At 37.6% G+C, this 22,870-nt stretch overlaps 1 protein-coding gene across 2 annotated transcripts in view; it reads left to right on the top strand.

Moving 5' to 3' along the window:
* NSRP1 (nuclear speckle splicing regulatory protein 1) overlaps window positions 1-22,870 on the top strand; it is a 34,630-nt gene that overhangs the window by 979 nt on the left and 10,781 nt on the right. The window contains exons 2-4 of one of the 2 annotated variants that reach the window (XM_032788786.2): window positions 2,982-3,069; window positions 20,459-20,515; window positions 22,458-22,589. In XM_032788786.2, the coding sequence (XP_032644677.1) occupies window positions 2,982-3,069; window positions 20,459-20,515; window positions 22,458-22,589 (277 nt within the window). Of the gene's footprint in view, window positions 1-2,981; window positions 3,070-20,458; window positions 20,516-22,457; window positions 22,606-22,870 lie in introns of those variants that run through there. The other variant, XM_032788789.2, reaches the window with a different exon arrangement.

The following is a 22,870-nucleotide window of genomic DNA, read 5'->3' as shown; positions in this document are numbered from 1 at the left end:
GTGTTAGTCTGGATCTGTAAAAGCAGCAGAGAATCCTGTGGCACCTTATAGACTAACAGACGTTTTGGAGCATGAGCTTTCATGGGTGAATACCCACTTCGTCAGATGCAGGGGGACATAGAGGGAGTCACCAGGGCCTGGGATTGGTGGGGAGTCTGGGGTCCTGTTGGGGAAGGAAATAGGGTGTTGCTGTTGGGGGCACGAGGTGGGATGGTGAGGATGAATGAGTATGTGGGGCAGCTCTTGAAAACATCACCTTTGGGCAATAGGGTTACTCGTGGGCCCCGGCAAAACAGTGTGGAGGATTGTGGCATGCTCGGAAACAATCTGCACCTGGGGCTGTGTGATAAACAGAAGACTTACAAATTGCTTTAAAAACTTTACAATTTTGTTGTAGCCAGTTTCTGTCCACATGTCAGTAACCTCCAAGTGGAATGATTATACTCAAAGGAGGTTTAATGCTCAGTTTCCCTTTCCCCATCCAGATGTTCAATTATTTTCTGTCTTTCCCTTAGCATGGGCAACGGAATTGGAAATCAACAAAATCACTTTGTTTTGTTTTATTTAATTTGGGCTCTAGGGTCTCAGGGCAACTTTGAAGAAGGCAAACATTGCAAGGGAATGTTTGTGTTAAAAGCAACTGTTTAGCCTGGAAGCTTCTTGCACCAAATTAATAGAAATATATCATTGGGTAAAAGTTTGTTTTTCCCAAATCTAATTTGGTCAAATTTATTATTGTTTACTTCCTGTACAACTCACAAAGCCTTTCCAGACAGGAAAGAAGACATGTTCCCTGCCCCAGGAGCTCTTAGGCCTGGTCTACATTTAAAAATTAGATCAGCCTACATCACTCAAGGCAAATAGCTTGTCTGCCTACCTACCTCTATTGCACTCATCACCTTAAGCTATGTCTACATTACCGTGGTAAGTCGACCTGTGCTGCTCAACTCCAGCTACGTTATTCAAGTAGCTGGAATTGACATACCTTAGGTCGCATTACTGTGGGGGGTAGATGGGAGAAAAATCTCCCCTCAACTTACTTTACTCTTCCTGTTTTTGGGTGAGGGGGAGGCCAGGAAGAGTACAGTACAGGGGTTGACTGGGAGCGATCCGCAGTTGATTTGGCAGGTCTTTACTAGACCCACTAAATTGACTGCCAGTGGATCCGTAGATCCTGACTGTAGTGTAGACCTGCCCCTTGTGTCAGAGCACCTTCCATAGTGCCTTAAGTGGTATAACTAACATCTATCACATGCAGTTCCTTCTCTCTCATTCTGCTGGGGGGTGGGAATTGTGTGCACAATGGAGTGTTTTGTATTGGTGGGTTTTTACTTTGTTTAATGTACCTGTTCTGTGTGTGTGTACAGGAGGGCCAGTCAAAGAGGTGTGCCTTAATTTGGAGTGGAAGGTGGTGAGGTTTGGGATTGTCCTTTGTTCCTATGGGAGTTTGTTCCACGGTCCAGGACCAGCCCCCTGAGAAAGCTCTGTTTCTTACACCATAGAGTTCATTTGTGCAGGGGAACGGAGTTATCAACTGCAGACTTCACTCTGGATCTTTAGGTCCTGGTGTACTTCTGCAGTACAAGTAATAAATAATAATAGATGATCTTTCAGATGGCCTGGGCCCAGGCCTTTGCATTCCTTGAGAATAGTACTGAGACCTTGAACTTGATTTGATATTCTATAGCAGTGACTCTCAATCTTTCCAGACTACTGTACCCCTTTCAGGGGTTTGATTTCTCCTGCGTACTGCCAAGTTTCACCTCATGTAAAAACTACTTGCTTAACAAAATCAGACATAAAAATACAAAAGTGTCTCAGCACTCTGTTACTGAAAAATGACTGACTTTCTCATTTTTACCATATAATTATAAAATAAAACAATTGGAATATAAATATTGTACTTACAGTTCAGTGTATAGTATATAGAGCAGTATAAACAAGTCATTGTATGATATTTTAGTTTGTGCTGACTTTGCTAGTGCTTTTTATGTCACGTGTTGTAAAATTAGGCAAATATCTAGATGAGTTGATGTATTTCCTGAAAGACTGCTGTGTACGCTCAGGGTACCTGTACCCTTGGTTAAGGACCACTGTTCTACAGGAACCCTCTGTAGGGAGCAGCTACAGGTTTGATGTGCACACAGTATCCTGTGTTAGTGAAGAAACATGTAGCAGCATTCTGTGCGAACAGACCCTTCCCAAATGAGTGGAAATAATCTCTTAAGAAAGACAAATGCTTATTTGTAGGCTTGGCAGAATTTGATTTTTATTTTTTTTTATAATTTTATTTTTAACTATTTTTCTATTTTTATCAATTTAAATCTTCACAGTTGCGTAAAATTATGGGACATTAGATAATAGGAGGCAGACAATAATTATTTAATGACAGATGTTGAGATTCAAAAAGTTAAAACTTTATAACCATTAAAACACAAATTGTTAATATCACATCAAAGTATACAAAGTAAATATCATTAAACTAATAAATTCCCAAGCAGCATTTTTCTTACTTATCTGTGAATTTTGATTATTGGTGGAAATTATTTTTTGAGGTGTGTGTGTATGAGATTATGCCCATGTTTAATCCTTTGCAGAATAAAGACCCCCTAGCTAGGTTCTTCTTGTGGTAGAAGTAGGCCTTCAGGAGGGATTTAAGTGAGAGAGTACTGGCTTTGTGGACCAGCTCTGGAAGGGCATTGACTGCAGAATGGGTGGCATGGAAAAAAGCATAAAGACTGCTGTAGGAGAAGCGTATGAATGGCTGACAAGGTTGGCTACATTGTACCAAATAATGTCCTAAATTATGCCCAATAACGGTGTCATTGATTCTGATTTTGCTAGTATGCTATTTTCAGTTTTTCAAATTGGGTGGTGGTTTTCTTTGTCTTGGAATATAATACATATATTACTGTATTATTGTCAATAGTAAAAAAAAAAAAAAAAAAAAAAAAAGGATGATTTCTAACCTTTTTCTCCAGATATGGGCTTATTTTGCCCAAGAAAGCATTGCAGAAAACTCTGATGTTGAAGAAACATTCAGTCTTTGCAGATGACTCTGATGAGGAGGTTAGTTATCAATAATTTTCTCCAGAGTATCATTGAAATGTACATTTCATTTTGCTGCTTTTCAGTACGTTAAATGGAGAATTACTTTGAGCTGAATACTGATTGGGAACATTTTATGGGCAGATACCTGCTAATAACAAAAGAAGTCCAAACTCAATATACGTTTCAGTTCCAAAAATGCCTTTTTGAATAGCATGATCTAGTGGTGAAAGCAAAGATCTCGGCCTGGGGAGCTCCGAGTTCTTTCCTTGATTCTGCTACAGATTTGTGTGATCTTGAGCAAGGTACTTAACTTCTCTGTAGGCAAATGGTTCTTTGAAATAGATTTTTGCTATTCTAGAACTGTTACATCCAGAATCTCAAAAGACCTTTAACAGCTCATTTCTTCAGCTTGTGTCTATATTTAAACTAACTCTACACTAATGCTTCTAAATGTGTGTTCTCTGGGGTATTTCTGAAGAACATGGTGCAGTTTAAAGTTCACAGAATTCTGCATTGTTTTAAGGGGGTATGTATGGTTTTAGGTATTTTTGAAATACAAATCAGTGCTCTAATAGCCTAATCCAACTTCATTTGAAGTCCTATCCGGATCTTAATGAAAACAGTGCAAAATTAGCACTGTTGTGTATGCAGATTCTCATTTATCTTAACACAATAGGTAAGAAACAGAGGTGTGCACCTGAGAGTTGTCTGGTTATGCCATACTCATTTGAAGTTACTCTGTATAGTTTGAAAAGGAGTATAATTTATCGCAGGTTTGTCACTTGTGAGTTATGAGTCCACACTCTGAAAAACACAGGTAAAATTACACTATATCCCTATGTTTGTAGCTCTGTCTGACATGTTCTATTCCTGTGTATAAAGGGAAATATTCCATAGATTTGTTTGGTGGCTAGGTGAGCAAGTTGAACATATTATACATGTGGTCAAAATAATAGATGAAATGTATCGTAAGTCTCAGGAACAGAATGAAGTAAATGCACTAGGCAAGATGTTTTTATAAACAGATTGGATTAAACACAAGGATGAATTATTGTTTATCCTTAAAATTTTACAAAACAAAAGTCCCAATCCTGCAAATCCTTACCCACACAGTTAAGTTTACTTACGTGAATAGTCTGATTTAATTTAGTGGTGCTACTTGTGAGAGTAAAGTTAAGGACATTTTTGCAGGATCTGGGCCAAACCCCACAAAGGTTCCTTGACGGCTTATTTTTGTTAAGCATTCATAAAAATTGAGTTCATAATTGGCATGGAGCATAATTAGGAAGTGAAATGATCTTCTAGAAATCTAAACTTTGTAGAGTTTAAAGAATTCCTGCTTTGTCATTAGTTGATTGGGATATGGAAGAACGCCATATACTTTTTGTATTTCTTTTCCTTGATGATGCAATTTAATTTCTGGATGATGACTTCCGTGACATTTCAAGTAGAGCATTAGGACATGTACAGTACAGTACTGCTAGTACATGACTTACCTAAACATGTACTCTGGTTCTTCTACATTCCTGTGAAAATCTCAGCAATCCAATCAATTTAAATCCTTTAAAAAATTGCTCTATATTGGCATTATGGTTTCACAGTGTTGCTTAAACATTCATATTTTGGCAGCTGTCTCAGATAATCAGTCATTACTGTTATGATAATGTTTTGTGCTCTAAAACCTCAAAAACTGAGACCCGGGGAAAATTATGTTAAAAGTCACATTTTAAATCAAGACTGTTTAGTTTTGACAAATGTAACTGCTGTCAGCTTTAGTTTAGAGCAATATAACTATGAAAGTGAATTAATTTGCCAATAACAATGCTGTCTATAAGAAGTTTAAAATGAAAAACGTACTAAACATCCTATTCACAATTTGTTTGTAAGTTGCCTCTCAAACTTCAGAAACATTCCTGCAGTCTATCTCAATGTTTACTAGGGCAAAATTTGCTAAAATATATATATGTTTTCCATATTTGATACACAGTCCTGTTTTTATCAGTTTAAAATAAATGAGTGACATGAAAAGTAGCAAATCAAGGATGAAATCTGGCCCTACTGAAGTCAGTGGAAGTAAGATTTCACACAAAGTCCTTAAATTTTTCTAAGTTGACACTATATAAGTGGAAGATAACAGGTCAAGGAGAAGGTAAAACCCAGGGGTTTAATTAATAGGCTAAAAAAATTGCCACCACAAAGCTTTTAAACTAAATTGTGGTCTGAAGGAAAAAATATCTGCTGAGAGTTTGCATCATTTTAATGCTGCTGTATGTAAAGAAAAGTAAATCAAGATGGAGAAAGCACCTTTCAACAAGTTGTCTTTACCACATGGAAAGCTGAGAGCTTGTTTTATAAGACATAAGAATGTTCAAGTACTTAGACTTAGTTTTTTTATTTGCTGAACATATTTCCTTATCCCTCTAATAAATACAGCACTTATCTTCTTTCTCTAATAAATCCAACATACAGCACAAATATAGCAAGAGAGTTACCCTGTGATCTCCAAATTTGTTAGGAAGCGATTCCTCATTGAAATCTAAGAAATCTCTATTTATGCCAATAATATAAATGTTCTTCCCAAATTCTTCCGTCACTGAAACGAAAGAACCTAACTTCGGAAGAGCTTCTAATTAAGGCCCCAGTGCTGCTTTAAGATCCACTATCATGGATTCCTTGTACCCATGTGGAGTTCCATTAAAGTTCAGGGCCAGCAGATTATAGTAAAGAATCATAACCTAAGTTACTACTATGGTAACTAAAAACGGATTGTCATGCTCAGTATTTTAGAAGTAATATATTGCCTGCCTCTCAGTGGTTTGAAGATTATTTAGTTGACGTTTGTGAAGAATTTTGAGAACAAGTTTCTGGAAGTACTACATGTTTAAAGCAACACTGGAAGCTTGAGATCTAGTCATTTTCAAGAAGTGAGTTTAAATTAGTTTCATATGCTGCAACTGACATCTGGATCGCACAAACACTTATGCTTATTCTTGACTTTATACACACAAGTCCTCCTGTTGACTTTAGTGGGACTCCTCTCGTAAAAGTGAAGCACGTTTGTTTTCAGGATATAGGCCTATGCAGGAGAAACAGTGAAAATGGTGATACACAAAGTGCTAGCAAACACAAAGTAAATAAACTACAAACAGTTATTTCCCTTTCAGTTCACAGTACTAGTTTTCACGTTTTCAGATTGCAGTATGATTTTTTTTTTTAATGGATCCATATCCCTTTAACATTTAAGGAGGATGGAAGATTATTTTCTTCTACCTTTATCTTAATAATTTGAGCATAAAGTATCAGCACATTAAGTTAAAGAAAATATTGTCAACTCAAATTTGAGTCAACATTTAGATTTTTAAAATAAAATGTTTAAAAATCAAAAGTCCAATATAAATCAATAATTTGTTCCAAAATATTCAGTGTAAACAGCAATTGCCATCCAGTTTTTGCAGCAGAGAGAACCTGAAAGAGAACAGGTTATAAACGAAACTGATTCATTAATTTTTTTTTGGCCAAACTGCAAAAAGTAACTAAATGGTGAAAAGGAAATTGTATTATTAGTCTGAATAATCTATGGCCTTACTAGTAACCAAGAAATTAGTATGTTTAAAATACAAGATGTTTAAATTTATCCAGCCCACTTTTAAAAAAAAATAGTTAAACTTAATAATTTCTACCTGCTCCAGCAGAGGGTGCAGCAATCCAGGCAAATTACAGTTTTTAGTGTGTGCTCCTGGCATTGAGGCACTGAGCAACAGTCTAATGGGAGGTGGACAGAGCTGGGTATTTTACAAATAAAAATAATTGATTATCTTAGGAACATACTGTTAAATTGCTATATAACAAAGGAATTTAAAGCAGGATCTTTATCCTCTTTAAATGTTGTCCTGTAGGTAAAGAGAAGATAAGTATTCTGAAGGTAGTGTTACAGTATATTTAACTTCTACATCTAACTACAATGTTATGTTTTTATCAACCAAAATTTACTTCTGAGAATTTTAATCATGCCCACGGTCTGTGAATTTTAACCTCTAATTTAAAAATGTTTTAATTATTTTAATATGCTCACTCCACTTGCCACTCTAAAAATTTTCAGTGTAGGTGAGATATGTTACCCAAACATTACCATTGGTTTTCTAAAGCGAAACTTGAGTTCTTTTTTCCTTGGGGGGGGGGGGGGGAGGGAAATCCGGCACAAACCCAAGTGGAAAAGAAATACTGTATCTATCTGAGGTCCCTCATTCACATAGTTTCTGAGCAGTTCACAAACTGCCCTTGTGAAGTAGCAATGCCATATTACAGAAGGGAAACAGAGGCACAGAGTGACCAAGAGTGGGATACGTATTTAGGCACCTAAGTCCTGATTTTAGGCACCGCTGAGATTCACAAACCTCCAGCTCAGCTAATCCTGTAGGTGCCTCAACTCACTTGATGCCTAAGTTTTTTCCATAAAAGTTCCCTAAGTGCCTGTCTTTCTGTCTCTGATTATGTGCACTGCAGCCCTACTCCAGGCGACTGGGCATCTAAGTCCCAGAGTGATTCATGAATTAGGGGAGAGATGGGTGTTTGGCCACCTGAGGGCTTGGCTACACTCGAAACTTCAAAGCGCTGCCATGGCAACGCTTTGAAGTGTGTGTGTGGTCGCAGCGCCAGCGCTGGGAGAGAGCTTTCCCAGTGCTGCACGTACTCCACCTCTTCATGGGGATTAGCTTGCTCCCCGTGCTGGGGCACTGTTTACACTGGCGCTTTACAGCACTGTATCTTGCAGCGCTCAGGCGGGTGTCTTTTTCACACCCCTGAGTGAGAATGTTGCAGCGCTGTAAAGCGCCAGTGTAGCCAAGGCCTAAGTCACAAGCGGGCCCGATCCAGTAGGCAAGCTCAGAGGTAGCCTAACTCCACACAAAACAGCCAGGGAGAAGAGGAGGAGGACTTTTAGATGAGTGGTTAGCATTTTTCACCTTCCTCTACAGCAGGGGCATGGGTCACCTGCAGGTTTAAACAAGTGTAAATGGTGGATTCTCTGTAACTTGATGTCTTTAAATCATGACTTGAAGACTTCAGTAACTCAGCTGGAAGTTAAGAGGTCTATTACAGGAGTGGGTGGGTGAGGTTCTGTGGCCTGCAATGTACAGGAGGTCAGACTAGATAATCACGATGGTCCCTTCTATAAGACATGGGATGTGGGAGACTGCTGGATCAAGTCTTCCCTGCGCCTGATGAGGAAAAGGGATTTGAACAGTGATCTGCCCACCTGAGGAGAGCGTCCCAACCACTAGACTATGGAATGTTGTGGTGTGGATCTCCCTAAATCTCTCCTATTGAAGTTGTTCCACTTAAATTAAATAATTGAATAATTAAATATTGATTAGGCCAGAGCAAGAGTTAGAATGACTCTGTATCTTAAGTGGTTAGGGCATTCACCTGCAAGGTGGCAGTTCCCTGGCAGCCGAATGCCTGTCTTCCGCCCAGTTTGACTCTCAAACAGTGATAGGTGCCTCCCTACAGCCAGGACTTGGCACCCAATTCAGAGAGAGGGGTGGGGCTCAGTATACACCCTTCTCATTGCATCTCCCATTGTCTAGCTTAGGGGGCTCCCTGCCTACCATGCAGTCTTTGTGCATCACATTCTAAGGCACCTATCTCTCCTCATTCATTTTATAAGAGCTGAAGTCAGGCTTTGTGGATCTCAGTGTTACTCCGGTGATTTTTTAGGCCTCTAAAAGCTACACTCTGTGAAGCTCAGCATCACAACACCTAAGTCTCCTTTGTGGATCCAGGCCTAAATGACTTGCCCAAGGTCTCTCAGGAAGTCTGTGGCAGGGATTTGAACCCAGGTGTCCGAAGCCAAGCCCCAGGATCACCTTGTTCTCCAATACATATCCTTCTACACAGAATGAGAGGAGAGAGAAATAAATCCAATGAAATAACGATTTAATCATCTTGATTTTGGTGTAGAATGTAGAATCTGTGTAAAATTCTGCAACTGCAGAGACCTCAGTGATTTGAAATTGATGAGTGGAAAATGACTAGTTTTCAGTCAGACTGCTTGTGGACTTGCATTACATCTCTCAGTAACCAAGTACTATTGTTCAGAAACATTTTTCTATGCATGTGGGTAATATTAATTGATGCTGTCTGTAAAGCCTTGCTGAAATTCATGAAAGCATCTCAGTCATTTAATTAATATGGTACATATAAAAACAAAACAATGAAAAGTAAAGATTGCAAATTTTAATGTCACACTTATAACTAAACAAAAGCTTAAGTTAAATTCCCTTTCCTCCAAAGGATTTGTAATGGAGGCTGAAATACTCTTTAACTACGTCCTTACTACCAGACTCCACTATAACAAATCATACAGAATTTACCATGTTATGTCAGCATGGTACACAACCAGCAAAAAGCAATAATCTCACAACTGCCTTTATAAAAAAATCATTTCTTTTTAAACAAAATTACTTTATTAGTTCAGTAATAATTTCAGGGCTTTTCAAGATAAGGAGTAGCATTTGGGAGGGGTTTCATTTCCTGTCTGCTACTTTATCAGTCAGAACTACATCTCGAATGTCTGAAGATTGTGTATTTATAACTGAACTCTAATAAAAGTCCATGCTCGGGAATCTGCATGCCCGACTTGGTCATTGTGATTATATATTAGATACCAAACTTGTGTTCCATTTTTTTAATGTTACTATGCATATTTCATTAAGATTTTGCCTGTATCCTTGCTGCATCTGTTAGAAGGGATTTGAAAGGTAATAATATCTTATAAAGTCTGCTCACTGTAGCCAAGCTGGTTAGTGGAAATAAGTCCTTTGGCTTGCTCATTTAAACAAAATGTCCATGTTAGTGGGAAGAAATTCCCTTTAAATGAAGCGTTAGTCATGAATAATAAAGCAAGAAGGGAGGCTTGTTAATTCTAGCACACTAGATAAAACCTAATGTTTAGCTGTCATAGCAAGGGAAGAATTTATTCTTTCACTATTTTCAGTGTTAAAATCTTTAAAATTGTGTTTTAATTTCCCTTACCACTAGGAAAGCTTTTTACTGAGCACATAGACTATAGCAATAAATCATTTGAGTCTTTAACAATAACGCAGAACAGAAATTATTTCTGAAAAGGACTTGTTTTCTCAAAAGGACTTGGTCCCTGTATTCCTCTTCACCTAGGACTTGCTCTGCTCCCGTCAATGGAGTTTAATAGAGCATCCTTTGGTGCAAATTGAGACTTCATTTACAGCAAGTGAGGTGTCTGTTTCCGTATCACTCAGGATCCCTCCATGCAGATTTCCCTGTCCTAGCAACTTTTAGAAATTGCAGTCTTGCTGCTTCTTTACACTGAGGGCTTGTCTACATAGGGAAATACACTGGCAGAACTATAGCATAGTTATACCAGTATAACTCCCTATGTGGACACTCTCTTATTCCAGTAAATTTCTCCATTTAGATAGATTTCAAAGTAGCAGCTGTGTTAGTCTTTATCCGCCAAAAGAATAGGAGTACTTGTGGCACCTTAGAGACTAACAAATTTATTTGAGCATAAGCTTTCGTGGGCTACAGCCCACTTCTTCGGATGCACAGAATGGAACATACAGTGAGGAGATATATGGACACATACAGAGAGCATGAAAAGGTGGGAGTTGTCTTATCAACTCTGAGAGGCCAGTTAAGAAAGAGGAAAAAACTTTTGAAGTGATAATCAGGATAGCCCAGTACAGACAGTTTGATAAGAAGTGTGAGAATACTTACATGGAGGACAGACAGTTTGATAAGTGTGAGAATACTTACATGGGGGACCACCTTGTAAGTATTCTCACACTTCTTATCAAACTGTCTGTACTGGGCTATCCTGATTATCACTTCAAAAGTTTTTTTCCTCTTCTTAACTGGCCTGTCAGAGTTGATAAGACAACTCCCACCTTTTCATGCTCTCTGTATGTGTCCATATATCTCCTCACTGTATGTTCCATTCTGTGCATTCGAAGAAGTGAGCTGTAGCCCACGAAAGCTTATGCTCAAATAAATTTGTTAGTCTCTAAGATGCCACAAGTACTCCTATTCCATTTAGATAAGCTCTCATGATCCTTTATACTGTTCTAGCAATATAACAGGGCCTTAAAGTGGGTGTAACTAAAATTTACTTCCACTTTAAGTCTCCTTTTTTTTGCCAAAGCTGTATGACACAGCCTTAGTATGAATGAGAGACAAATCCTGAGATTCCTGATGTGGTGTGAGAAGAACTAACAACTGGATCACAGATTATAAATACAGTAATCTTTGGTCTTGCCTTCACTAGAAAAACTCTTAACTCAAGCTAGCTAACGCAAGATAAAATCCTAATGAAGACAAGGCAGTTTGTAGTTTTCCCATGAGTTGGCAGGTCAAGTTAAAGACTAGGTTTGCCAGTAGTCTTTAACTTGACCTCCTAATTCGTGTGAAATATGAGATGTCTTGTCTTCATTAGGATTTTACTTTGAGATAGCTAACTCGAGTTAAAACATAATTTTTGTATCATAGTGCAGACAAGGTCATTGAATGTAGTGGGATAGCTGCCCTTGCCAATTTCTTGGATATTGTCCTTTCTTATATTTAACTGATCATGTATTTAAAATGTATGGAATATATATACAGTAGGGTTTTCAGAAACAATGTAAACAGGTCTGTTAGGGCTGAATCCTCACTCTGGCACCTCTGCAGGAAGGCTCGCAAGGGTTTTAAAAATTAATACTTGCCACTTCAGTCTTGTATTACACTCCCAAGGTTACAGCTTCTCTCTGACCTTGGCTTGGTATATGCTGGTACCACCTAGATGCAAAAATAACCCCTTTTGAAACCAGGAAGGAGCACTTGGGAATTCCTCCCTGTGAGGTACCCTCAAGCCTTTCACCGCCCCCTCGGGGAAGAGCTGAGAACGAAAACAAAGGAAATTAGCCGGGGCTACCAGCTAATCCAACAATATGCACAAACCTCTTAGGGCACCAAAAATCCAATCCTGTTCTTAAAAAAGGTAAATTTTATTAAAAACAAAAAGGGAAAAAGTACATCTGGAACTTAGACTTCTTGCTAGATTTTAAAAAGAAACAGTTACAAAAATTAAGCACCCAAAATAGCTTTCTTGGGGGTTCAGTTTAAAGGCAAACAGAAGCATCTGGAGTTAGCACAGAGGAGAAGCACAAGCCAAAATAAGAAATAAATCTGATAGCGTCTAACTAAACATTCCCTATCCAAATTATTTCTTCTAGGTATGGAAAATACTTTTTTTCATACCTGGTTCAAACCATACACAGCATTTCTGCTTATAGCATTGCTGCTCTGTGTCCCTGCAGCCCTGAAAACAGACAAAGGGGAAGTTGCTTTCCCATTTTTAAAAGTTCTAGCCTTCCCATTGGCTCTTTTGGTTATGTGCCCACTCCTTTTCTTTTACCTGTGGGCTTATTAACCCTTTATAGGTAAAGCAAGCTGAGAACAGCTACCAAGACAGCTAATTGGCTGACTAGTTGTCTATCAAAGGGATCTACGCCACCACTTTATTTATCACAAGTTCAATATGATATTCTAATTATGCTGTCTTTGGGGATCGACTTTGGCTTCCACTGGCTTTTGTTTTATGAATGTCCACAATTAAAATGACTTCAGCATGTTAATGAAATAGTACTGTAACACATTTTTATATCCTGGAACGCATCTATTATTAGAGATGTCTTCTTACTTTGGGGCCAAATTATTTTCTGTTCTTCATAATCCTGCATCTTATCCCTTCCCTTCATTTATAACAATATAACATTAGAAATGCTGCCCCTTAAAATGGAGGCTATGGGGAACTCCTGTAATGAATCTCACGTTATTATTTATTCTATCCAGCCTAAAAAGGGAAAGAGGATCCACAGGGATTTAAAAAAAAAAATTTAAATGTATCCACTTAACCTGTGAGTCAACTGTTAAAATCAGCATAGACATACTAATTGACTGCAGACCTCCAGAGATAAAAGGTGTCCTGGAGTGACCAAGAGGTATGCTGACTGTTATTGTGGTGAAGCCCAAGGCTTACTCACTTCAGAGAGTTCAGCACCCTCACAGACAATATCTCTCATGCAATCATCTCAAACTTTTTATTGGAACTGACCACCTTGTGTCTCCAACCGGCAATATCCAATCCTACTCATATGGCCCCGAAGTGTTTTTGAGTTTAGGAGGGGGTCATAGGGAATGCAAAAATCACTGTTCTATTCTTGGCAGACCACTACCTTCTCCATGCACAGTTGTCAGACAGGTGGCTCTTGTTGTTCACCTTCATAACCATATGGATCCAGTTAAACATAACAGCATCCTCAGAGAAAACAACAGTGAACAGATAGCATTTTGTCAAACCTTCCATTCTTCGGGCTATGATTGTACTCTGAACGCAGCCAGAAACATGGCACCGCATTATTATATCACCATGATTTTCTGATAGTGTACAATAATGAAAGAAGGAGGGAAGGACATTTGAACGCCAGCGTTGAAAATCTATGGCAGAAGCATTCAATACAAGAACCTTCTGCAGTCCTAATCCACAATCAGAATAGAAATAAAGAGAATTTATTTTCTGGACCACTGCAACCACTGTATAACTACCATCAGGACATTCCAGAACTGTAAATTGCTTCATCAATCCAGATTACATACACTCTACCTAGGAAGCCAGTATCACCTGCTTTGAGAACTATCAGCATGTTTCACAGAGAAGATAGTCCAAATATGGGATGATAGGTTCTGTCAAGAAGAACCATAACCTCTCTTCTAGGAGAGAAGAATGGGATAGACCCTCCGCATCTTCAGACTGAAGTGCAGAATTTACACATAACCTAATCTTCTCCCAACAGCAATAACTAAGAGGAAGAATTTAAAGGAAGAGGAGGAGAAGCTGTCTTTCTCTCTCACAAGTGTACGTGCACCCGCACGCACAAATTCCAGCAACCTATTGATGAAGGAGCAGAAACTAAGGCCTGGTCTATGCTAAAAAGTTAGATAGACCCAATTATGTCACTCAGGGGTGTGAAAAATCCTCACCCCCTGAGCAGTGCAGTTAAGCCGAACTAACCCCCGCTGTAGACAGGACTATGTTGATGGAAAAACTGTTCCATCGATCTAGCTACCACCTCTTGGGGAGGTGGATTACCTACTCTGACAGGAGAACCTGTTCCAACAGTGTGTAGGCAGTGCCACTATAGCATTTCACATGTAGACAAGCCCATAGCTCTCTAGACTCGGTTGCTTTAATTCTGTTTTTGCAGGTGCTTAGATGCTAGGTTGGTGGATGTCAGATAAAAACTTGTATTGTGATTATTCCAGATTTGTATTTTATGTATTATTGGGTCCCTCACTTTGAATCTTTGCCCCATATTTTCACCTTGTCAAGATGAGAGCCGTGTCTTTCCAACTGAGCACTTGTCTGGTTTCATGTGAATACTTGGTCAGGCTAGCATGTTATAATTAAGCCTTGGGGCTACAACAATAGCCTAAAATCTGACATTGAAAGTTTTTGCTTTTGTGAACAGATTAACCATCTCAGCTTTTCTCATTTACTGACCAATTAATAACTCTACTTACTCTACTGTTGGCAATTAGCCAGGGATTTTCTGCATACCAAGTTAAAACCGGTTGGTTATAGTGGGAGATTAAAGTCAACTCTGGTTTAATTTGTCTGACAGATCATTAAATCTTAATTTCATATCCCTTTGAAATGAATTATAAGATGAATAGAGATAATTGATCCTTTGTGCCTCTTGTTGAATGCCTTGCAGGAGAAACCTCCGGAAGGCTGGTAGATCTCTTGTCAGAGAAAGATGATGCTGGCCTAAGGTGGCAGTTTACTTCTAAAATGAGAGGCCATTTAAAAAAATAAGATAAGGCAATATATAATGTCATGTGTACAAGTAACTGCAGTACGTACGGTTTGGGTGGCAATCATAGATCATGCATCCCTTCCTCCAAATCCGTAAAAGATAGAGAATTTACCCCTAATCAAAAGTACTCTGAGTGTAGCTTTATTAAAATACACTCTGCTGTAGATGGTCTAAATTTTCATTGGGGTCATACATACTTCCCTGAGATGTCAGTGAAAGAATGCACTGGCATTTCTCACGCACATTGAGATCCTAATTTAAGTTAACTGAATGTCCTAACATTTTCTTAATATTACATGTTTTACAGGAGCTTTATAATTTAAGCCCAGATAATATTAAGATCCTGTCTACGCTAGGAGACTGACTCAGTGCTGAAAATGGTTGTCAGCAATAGGCCTCAATCTCGCTTTCTGTAACAGTGCAGAATATGGTTTTGGTACATCTGCACTAGCAGTTAAATGGTTTTCAGCACCAGTTCTGGGAGAACCATTGCTGACAACCCAACGTCAGCAACTGGTCCATTTCTTAGAGCAGATGGGAACATGGGTCTATATTAAATTAGAAGAACAGAGAAATTAAAAGTTGTCAGACTGCACCTTACATTCTTCAAAACCTGTGCATGTATAATCACATGATTTACTCTTCTCCTTTTTGCTTAGGTATTTGAGGACTTTTAAAATTTGAATTACTGAGCTTTTTGCACCTATAATTACATATTTCACATGTTTTATCACAGTGAGACCTACCTTAGACAATTCAAAACACTGGTCAGTAGTGTAGTCTTCACATCCCTCCATACCCATATAGGAATAATTGTAAAGAAGAAATATATTTTAAGAAGTTATTTTAAATGAGAGAGAGAGAGGGAGAGGTTGCTTGGCAGACAAGATTTAGAAGAGTATAGGAAAAATCATGAAAGAACGCTCAAGCTCAAATGTGGGGGAAAAGAAACCAAGATGGATTTGGGAAGATTTTTCAGGAATAACATACTGTAGTGCCTTAATGCTGTTATAAGAAGTTTTCCTTGGTTTGCACGGGAACATTCTGTGTATTTTCACTATAGGGTTAAAATATTTGCTCTTAACAGAAAATATTACACTATAAGCTTTGTGCCTCCAAAGAATAGCTTGATTGTGGGCAAAAAGAAACCATGAGATAGATTGCTGAATTTGTAGGGTCTTTAATAAATGAACTGTTGATAAGTAAAAACAATACAAAAGAACAGGAAGTTCTCATCTGTCAGTGCTCATAGCAGAACAGGAAATTGTCACCCACCAACCATAAGAAGAGGTGTTTGTACTGGAGCTGTTTTTCTTAAACTTACTGACACTCTGAACAAACAAATGACAGGTGAACCTCTTTAGATTTTTATGTACAAAAACCAGAACCATATGTTACTTTTGTATTTGTATAATGTTTATAGACCAGCAAATTGATTTATTGTAGGCTGGGTTCTAGCCCACGAAAGCTTATGCTCAAATAAATTTCTTAGTCTCAGGTTCCACAAGGACTCCTCATTTTTTTTTTTTATTCTAAGCAGTGTTTCAGATATTTTGATATGAATACAGAAATAGTTTTTTCCTCTTTCCCCTCCACTCTACCCTGAGGGGGCCCTTAGGAGAGCCCTCTCTTATAGCTGGGTCTCAAGGGAAAGTTAGCTAAAAGTTTTCTAAAAGATAAACTTTAGGAATTATTTGAGGGAAGTTCTTGGAAAGTCAGATGATCACAGTGATTCCTTCTGGCCTTGGAATGTATGAATATGCCAAGAAGAAGGCAACCTTGTTCCCCAAGAATTGGAGTTGTGTTTAAGGGCAGGCATATACTAGAATTGCTACAGCAGCATCGCTGTAGTGCTGCTAGTGCAGACACTCTCCTGTTGGCACTGCTTCCCTGAGCAGCGGTAGCTACGCCTCTCCCCCGATATAACGTGACGCTATATGACATGAATTTGGATATAACGCGGTAAAGCAGTGCTCTAGGGGGGGCACAGCTGCGCACTCCGGCGGATCAAAGCAAGTTCAATATAATGCGGTTTCACCTATAACACGATAAGATTTTTTGGCTCCTGAGAACAGCATTATATCGGGGTAGAGGCATATGTGTGAGAACGTCTACCGACATAGTGCTGTCCACACTAGCTCTTAGGTTGGTGTAACTTATATTGCTCAGGAGGTGGCTCTTCCACACCCCTGAGTGACTTAAGTTATATTGAAGTAAGCTGTAATGTAGACCTGCCCATAGTCTCCTGTGTAACACTGTCACTATCTCACAGAGCCAGCCCTAAATAGTCGTTTATATTAGGAAAGTTATACTGCTGGTCATGTGATGTTGTGGAGCTATGTAATATAAGTGAAATTAAAATGAATGTTACTGTTTAGTAAATAAATATTTGAAAAGAATCTGAAATGCTATTTTAAAAATTTGTTTACCAAAACCACAATAAAAAAGAAATGGATTAATGAAGTCAGGATTAATTCAAAATGTTCGAAAATATAGAAAATGTAGATGAATGCATCCTAATTCCAGTCCAAAAAGTATTTTGCAGTGTAAAGGATGTGAAGTCATGAACATTATTGTAGACTGTGTGTGTACATGATTTTGAATGGTTTACATTTGGGCAGGAGTGCAAGGCAGATGGCTCCACTGCAGTAATTCTGTGAATTGACCAATGGATGTGGCAGAACAGCAGTAGGTTTGAAATCCTCCTAAAAATAAGTGCATTATTGTTGTCTGTGAGCCATGCTCAGCTTCACGAGCCCTGGGCCTAGACTGTGGTTGTTTCCACACCTTAGGTTATCCACTGCTAGATAAGAGAGCTGCCTCTTAATGATAGGGATAACTGTAATTCTCAGCTTTCCATCCTGGAATCACTACTGTTTGTTCCCTAAAAGTATACATCATGCTTTATTACTCAACTTTACAGGTTTTACTATTTTGAAGACTGGATATAACTTTAGGTTTTTCTCTCTCCTGCCAAGGCCCACTCCATACACATTATTCAACCTTTAGAAAAATAGAGCATTAGAATGTGCAGTGTTTCAGAGCTGCTTTTTCCAATCCTTCCTCTTTTACTTGTCTCATATGGTCACTTATATTGAAGGAAGTTAGTTATTGAGGGGAGGTGGGGGGCTTGAAAAGAATAGTTTAAGTCTCCTTCTGCTTTAGTGTTCTTTCCCTGAATGTAGGTTACATTATAGCAGAAAGCTTGTAAAAAAGAGTACAAGTAAATTAATATGAGTTCTAGTATTCAGTCTTTAAAATATTGACAACTACCGCAGGACCGTTGGTTCTGTTACTGTGCTATAGAAAACAATCAGGGGCTCTTTCAGAGATATTGCCTTGGTTGGTTGGTTATAGAGATGGGATACAAAAAAAGTATAAAAGTTTGGTTCTTTTTATGTGTACTTGCTACTGGAATAAGCTAATGAAGAGATCTTTATTTGATATACTGTTCAAAGCTTGAGAAACAGCAGCTTTTTTCCATGTTGAGAAACAGCCTCAGCTTTTTTCCATGTTAACATGATTTCAACAGCATATGAAACAAGGGACATGGCACCTTGCTATTTTGCAAGCACCAAATGAAAGCAGAAGCTGCATCTATCAGCGGATCTGCTTGAATTTGTGTGTGCTATATTTATTTGGCTTTCCTCAGTGCATACTGGTATCCGTATATACTCTACCTGCTGAAAACTTTTCATTTCATTTTTTTAATTAGGGATTGATGACACAAATGCTCTTTTTAAAAATCTGATGTTGAGCATGTTTCATACGTTATTGAAAAAATCAGCTGCCAAAATGCGAAGAGGTTTTTTTCAGTATTCCCCCTGGAAAAGACTGCTAATTGATACCTGACTACATAAACAAGGCAAAGTGCCATGTCCTCTTTAATGAATCTGTTTAATGAACAAAATATTGTCTACTTTTTGAGTGGAGGGGGAAGAGTCAATTAAAAAGACAACAGTGACTAAGACATTTTTACAGTTAAAAATATGATTAGAAAACAGAGAATTGTTTTTGTCTTAACTGACATTTTCAGCAGTGGATGTTGTATTTTCTTAAACTACGGAAGGCTAATGCTGGTATTTTCTGGCATATTAGAAATCTTGAAAAGTTTAAAATAAAAGAATGGATTAAATGGTTATTGTAACATGACCGTGGTTCAGACTCAGGGCCATTTCATATCTTCAAATTGCAACACTACTAACATAGCTCAGGACTTAATCAAAAGAACTGTTTCATAAGTGTAGGAATACTTATAGGGTATCATGAGGTAGGGGTGTACGTGTGTGTATATGGGTGTGTGTATATATGGTGGGGGGGTGAATATATGTGTAACCACACAAGTTTTGTGTAATTGTGTTTCCATGGAAAATTATTTGCACATTGCTTATGGAGGTACAAATACACAAAACTACTGTGGTTATGTGTCTACTTGTTAGTGGATACTAATTGGTCTACAGCAAAAAATAGATGTCAAGAATGGAAGCAAGAAAAGATCAATTAGCATAATCTGCAGAGATTGTATCAGGAAATTAATTCATTGGTATTTATAGCCAAGGTATTAATATTAGTATAACAATCATTATGACAATTTTTGTTAATTGTTACCTTTAAATTGGCAAATTCCTATACCTTTATTATTAAATATAGTGTGTCCATAATTGCAGATCTGATGAGTTCATAGGCCATGTGAATTCTGACCAAAGACCTTCCCGTTTTATGCCATTAGAAATCTTTTAACCTTTAAAAAAACTGAGCTATATTTATCCTTCAGTGTTCACATACAACTCCCTAATGTTAATAGAAATTAGGTTAATCTATTGATGGGAGACCAGACCTCTAACTACTTAATATAAGTGTGGGTTTTTTATGTTTCATATTTCACAATTTTTTTTGGTAGCAAAAACGGAGTGAGGTTTAGTGCTAAGGAAATTGAGGAGCTGATTCTGCATTAGTTAGAATCATAGTGTGAGTAGTCATAGTTTAAGCTTTCATCTGTATCACTGCCAGTGCATTTCAGTGTGATCTGAATTACCCCTTGCTATTTCAGTCTTGGGTTCTCACACCACTGCTCTGCTAATATACCTCAACACAGATAATTTTTTTTTAAAATATAACACACATATACAAGCAGTGCTCCAGCGCCCTGTGGCATGGGACTTCCAAGTATCTCTTGAGCAGAGATTGCTTATTTTATTGAATTGGACTAAATTGTATTGTTCTTTTGTGAGGTAATTTTCTTTGAAATTGTGTTATAAAACTGATTATTATTTCTACACTAATTTGAGATAGTTTCTTTCCATGGTACAACTGCACTGATCTGTTGTATGTTTGTTAATTAATTTTCAGTTTTTCTTATGATTCTTCAGAAAAAAGCTGTAAAATTTATAATAATACAGTGAATCCACTTTATTAAAAAACTAAGCTTTGGATTATTATATTGTTAGAAAAATAACACCTAGTATAACGTGTAAACACAATAATCTGATTTTATTGCTAATATAGTTCTCTTCTAACAGACATCTGTGGGCGAGAGTCTACAAAGAGAAGCATTAAAAAAGCAAGTAATGAAGCAAGTAAGTTGGGGTGTGGAGTCCTCATGCATATAAGAAAGTAAGGAATTGTCATTAGTAAGCATGCCAGCTAACAATGTTTTACCCTTGCCAGCAACCTAGGCTGGCTGTCATCCTGTAACCACTTCAGCACACAGGTTTTTTTCCAGTATGGATAAGAAGACTCCCTTCTTAACGATGCATTTGTAACTATCGTCAGTCCCCTTTACTCCCAGTTCTCCATGCAGCAGTACATCCCAGAATGCATTGCCACACATGCTGCAGTGTGGGCAAGTCCTTTGGGTATTCTGTCCTCAGATTTTCCCTAAATTCATTAATACCAACACAGTTAGGCTCTGTGATATATGCACAAACATTATGCACAACTTTTCTACCTCATACAATGGCTGAAATGTGAACATAGTTCAAATTTTGTTATTTGCAACCAGGTCAGATAAAAGTATTTGCAATAAGATTGTACTTTTACTGTGATCAGGTCCTTACAGAGAGTGTCATTTACTATTTGTAGTTCTAGGTTTTCATGTAGGTACACTCTTGAAAGTTAGGATTAGTTGTAGTAGGACTGACCCGTTTATGATCTAGGTCAAAGGTACACATTATAAGGCATCTTGATCATTATATCCATTGGGAATGTGCTTTCCAAATCATTGTAAGAGCCATAAGAATCTAAGAGTGGGGATCTATAGTAATCTACTTCTAGAGAACTGGAATTATAGCTAAGTAATAATGGTCTTTGTTTGTTTGACTTTTTAAGAAAACACATACACAAAAGCTGGTTCTGTGTTACTGCACAGCAGGCTGTGAAGTAAAAAATGGCAGAAATATAATTGGTTTATTTTATGTTTAGAACTAATGTTTAAAAATTGGCTCAAATATGGGGATTTGCTACATCACATCTGCAATGCAAGACCTTCTTTAAAAACAGATTTAGAATTCTCTAGTTCTAATTTTGGTGTTCCAATTTAGCAAATGTGAAGTAGGAGTCTTTCTCCTAACAAAGGCTGATTTTTAGCTTCCATGTTCTTCCAGATGTAATAAATTATTCCACTTGTCTGAACAAGACTGTTCTCGGGATTCTTTGGCTGTGTCCAGGAGTAGTTGAAAAATAGCCTGATGCAAACTTTGTAACTGAAGTTTCCATTGAGCTGAATATAGTTTGCAACACACAATAAAACTTGACGACTTACTTAATACACACACTGTAAAACCATGAGAAGTTGCATTTTTTTCTGTGCATAGAATGTAGTGATCCTTTATTGAATGAATGTTTTAAACAACTTTTTTTTGGAGGCAGAATGTAATATTTTAGGGAAATTAAAGATGATAAAAAAGTGATGAGTTCTTGTATAATGGAGTTCTTGCCAACAATGAGTCTTGTCTTGTCTTGTCTTGTATTCAGGGGTAAATTATCCAGGAGGAACATGATAATTCTGTAGAGAGACCCAACTATAGGAAAACAATTACACTTAGCCCAAACGTAATTCAAGGTTATTTATAGGAGGTAAAGTGTGCAGAATAAAGTTCTGTGGATGACCTATAGGAATATATTTAGAGAAAACTATGTAGAAAAATAGATGGACAAATTGGCTAAACTTTTTTTTGTATTTATTTAAAAAAAATCCATCTGAGCTAGAAATATTATTCGATGGGTAATTCTCCACTAAGCAGGATCCATAATAGCTTAATTGCTGTAATTATTATGTTTTCTAATTGTACTGTATTCCTTATCTCATAAATACCGTTCTTCTTATAATTACTCGTATTTTTAGCTCTGATACCAAACAAAAGACTTTGTATATGAAGTCATGGTGAATTTATGTTCAGTTTCCTAGATTTATATCATGAGCTAATCTAGTTAAAGCAAAATATATTAATACAAAGTTTTAAAAGCTTAAAATTGCATGCTTCATTGGTCTGTGTTTCTCTTTTTTTTTTTTTTTTTAAGACCAAACTTGAGATTCAGAAGGCCTTGGCAGAAGACTCCACAGTGTATGAATATGACAGTATTTATGATGAAATGCAGCAGCAGAAGAAAGAAAGCAATGCCAAAGTACTCTCAGGAAAAGATGACAAAAAGGTCCATAACTGAAAATGCATGCTGTCTGTGTTACCTCTGTATGCTAAGAATAACTATGGCTATTTAACTGATTTTACTGTGTTTTTTGATATCCTAGTAACCTGTTGTGCATTCTGTAGCAGGGCCCACATGTGTTGTGCTCAAAATTGTGTTATATAAAATTGTGATGTTGTAAGACTGGTAGTTGTAAGGTGTTGTAAAACTGGTTGTTCATCAAACATTTCAGGACTCTAGTCCCATTTCATTCTGTCGTTGATTGGGAGGACAATAGGCTCCATACT

This window comes from Chelonoidis abingdonii, chromosome 20 (assembly GCF_003597395.2).
Source record: "Chelonoidis abingdonii isolate Lonesome George chromosome 20, CheloAbing_2.0, whole genome shotgun sequence".
NCBI classification, from domain to species: Eukaryota; Metazoa; Chordata; order Testudines; family Testudinidae; genus Chelonoidis; species Chelonoidis abingdonii.
The sequence above is the reverse complement of the archived record's forward strand: the minus strand, read 5'-3'. Positions and strand labels throughout refer to the sequence as shown.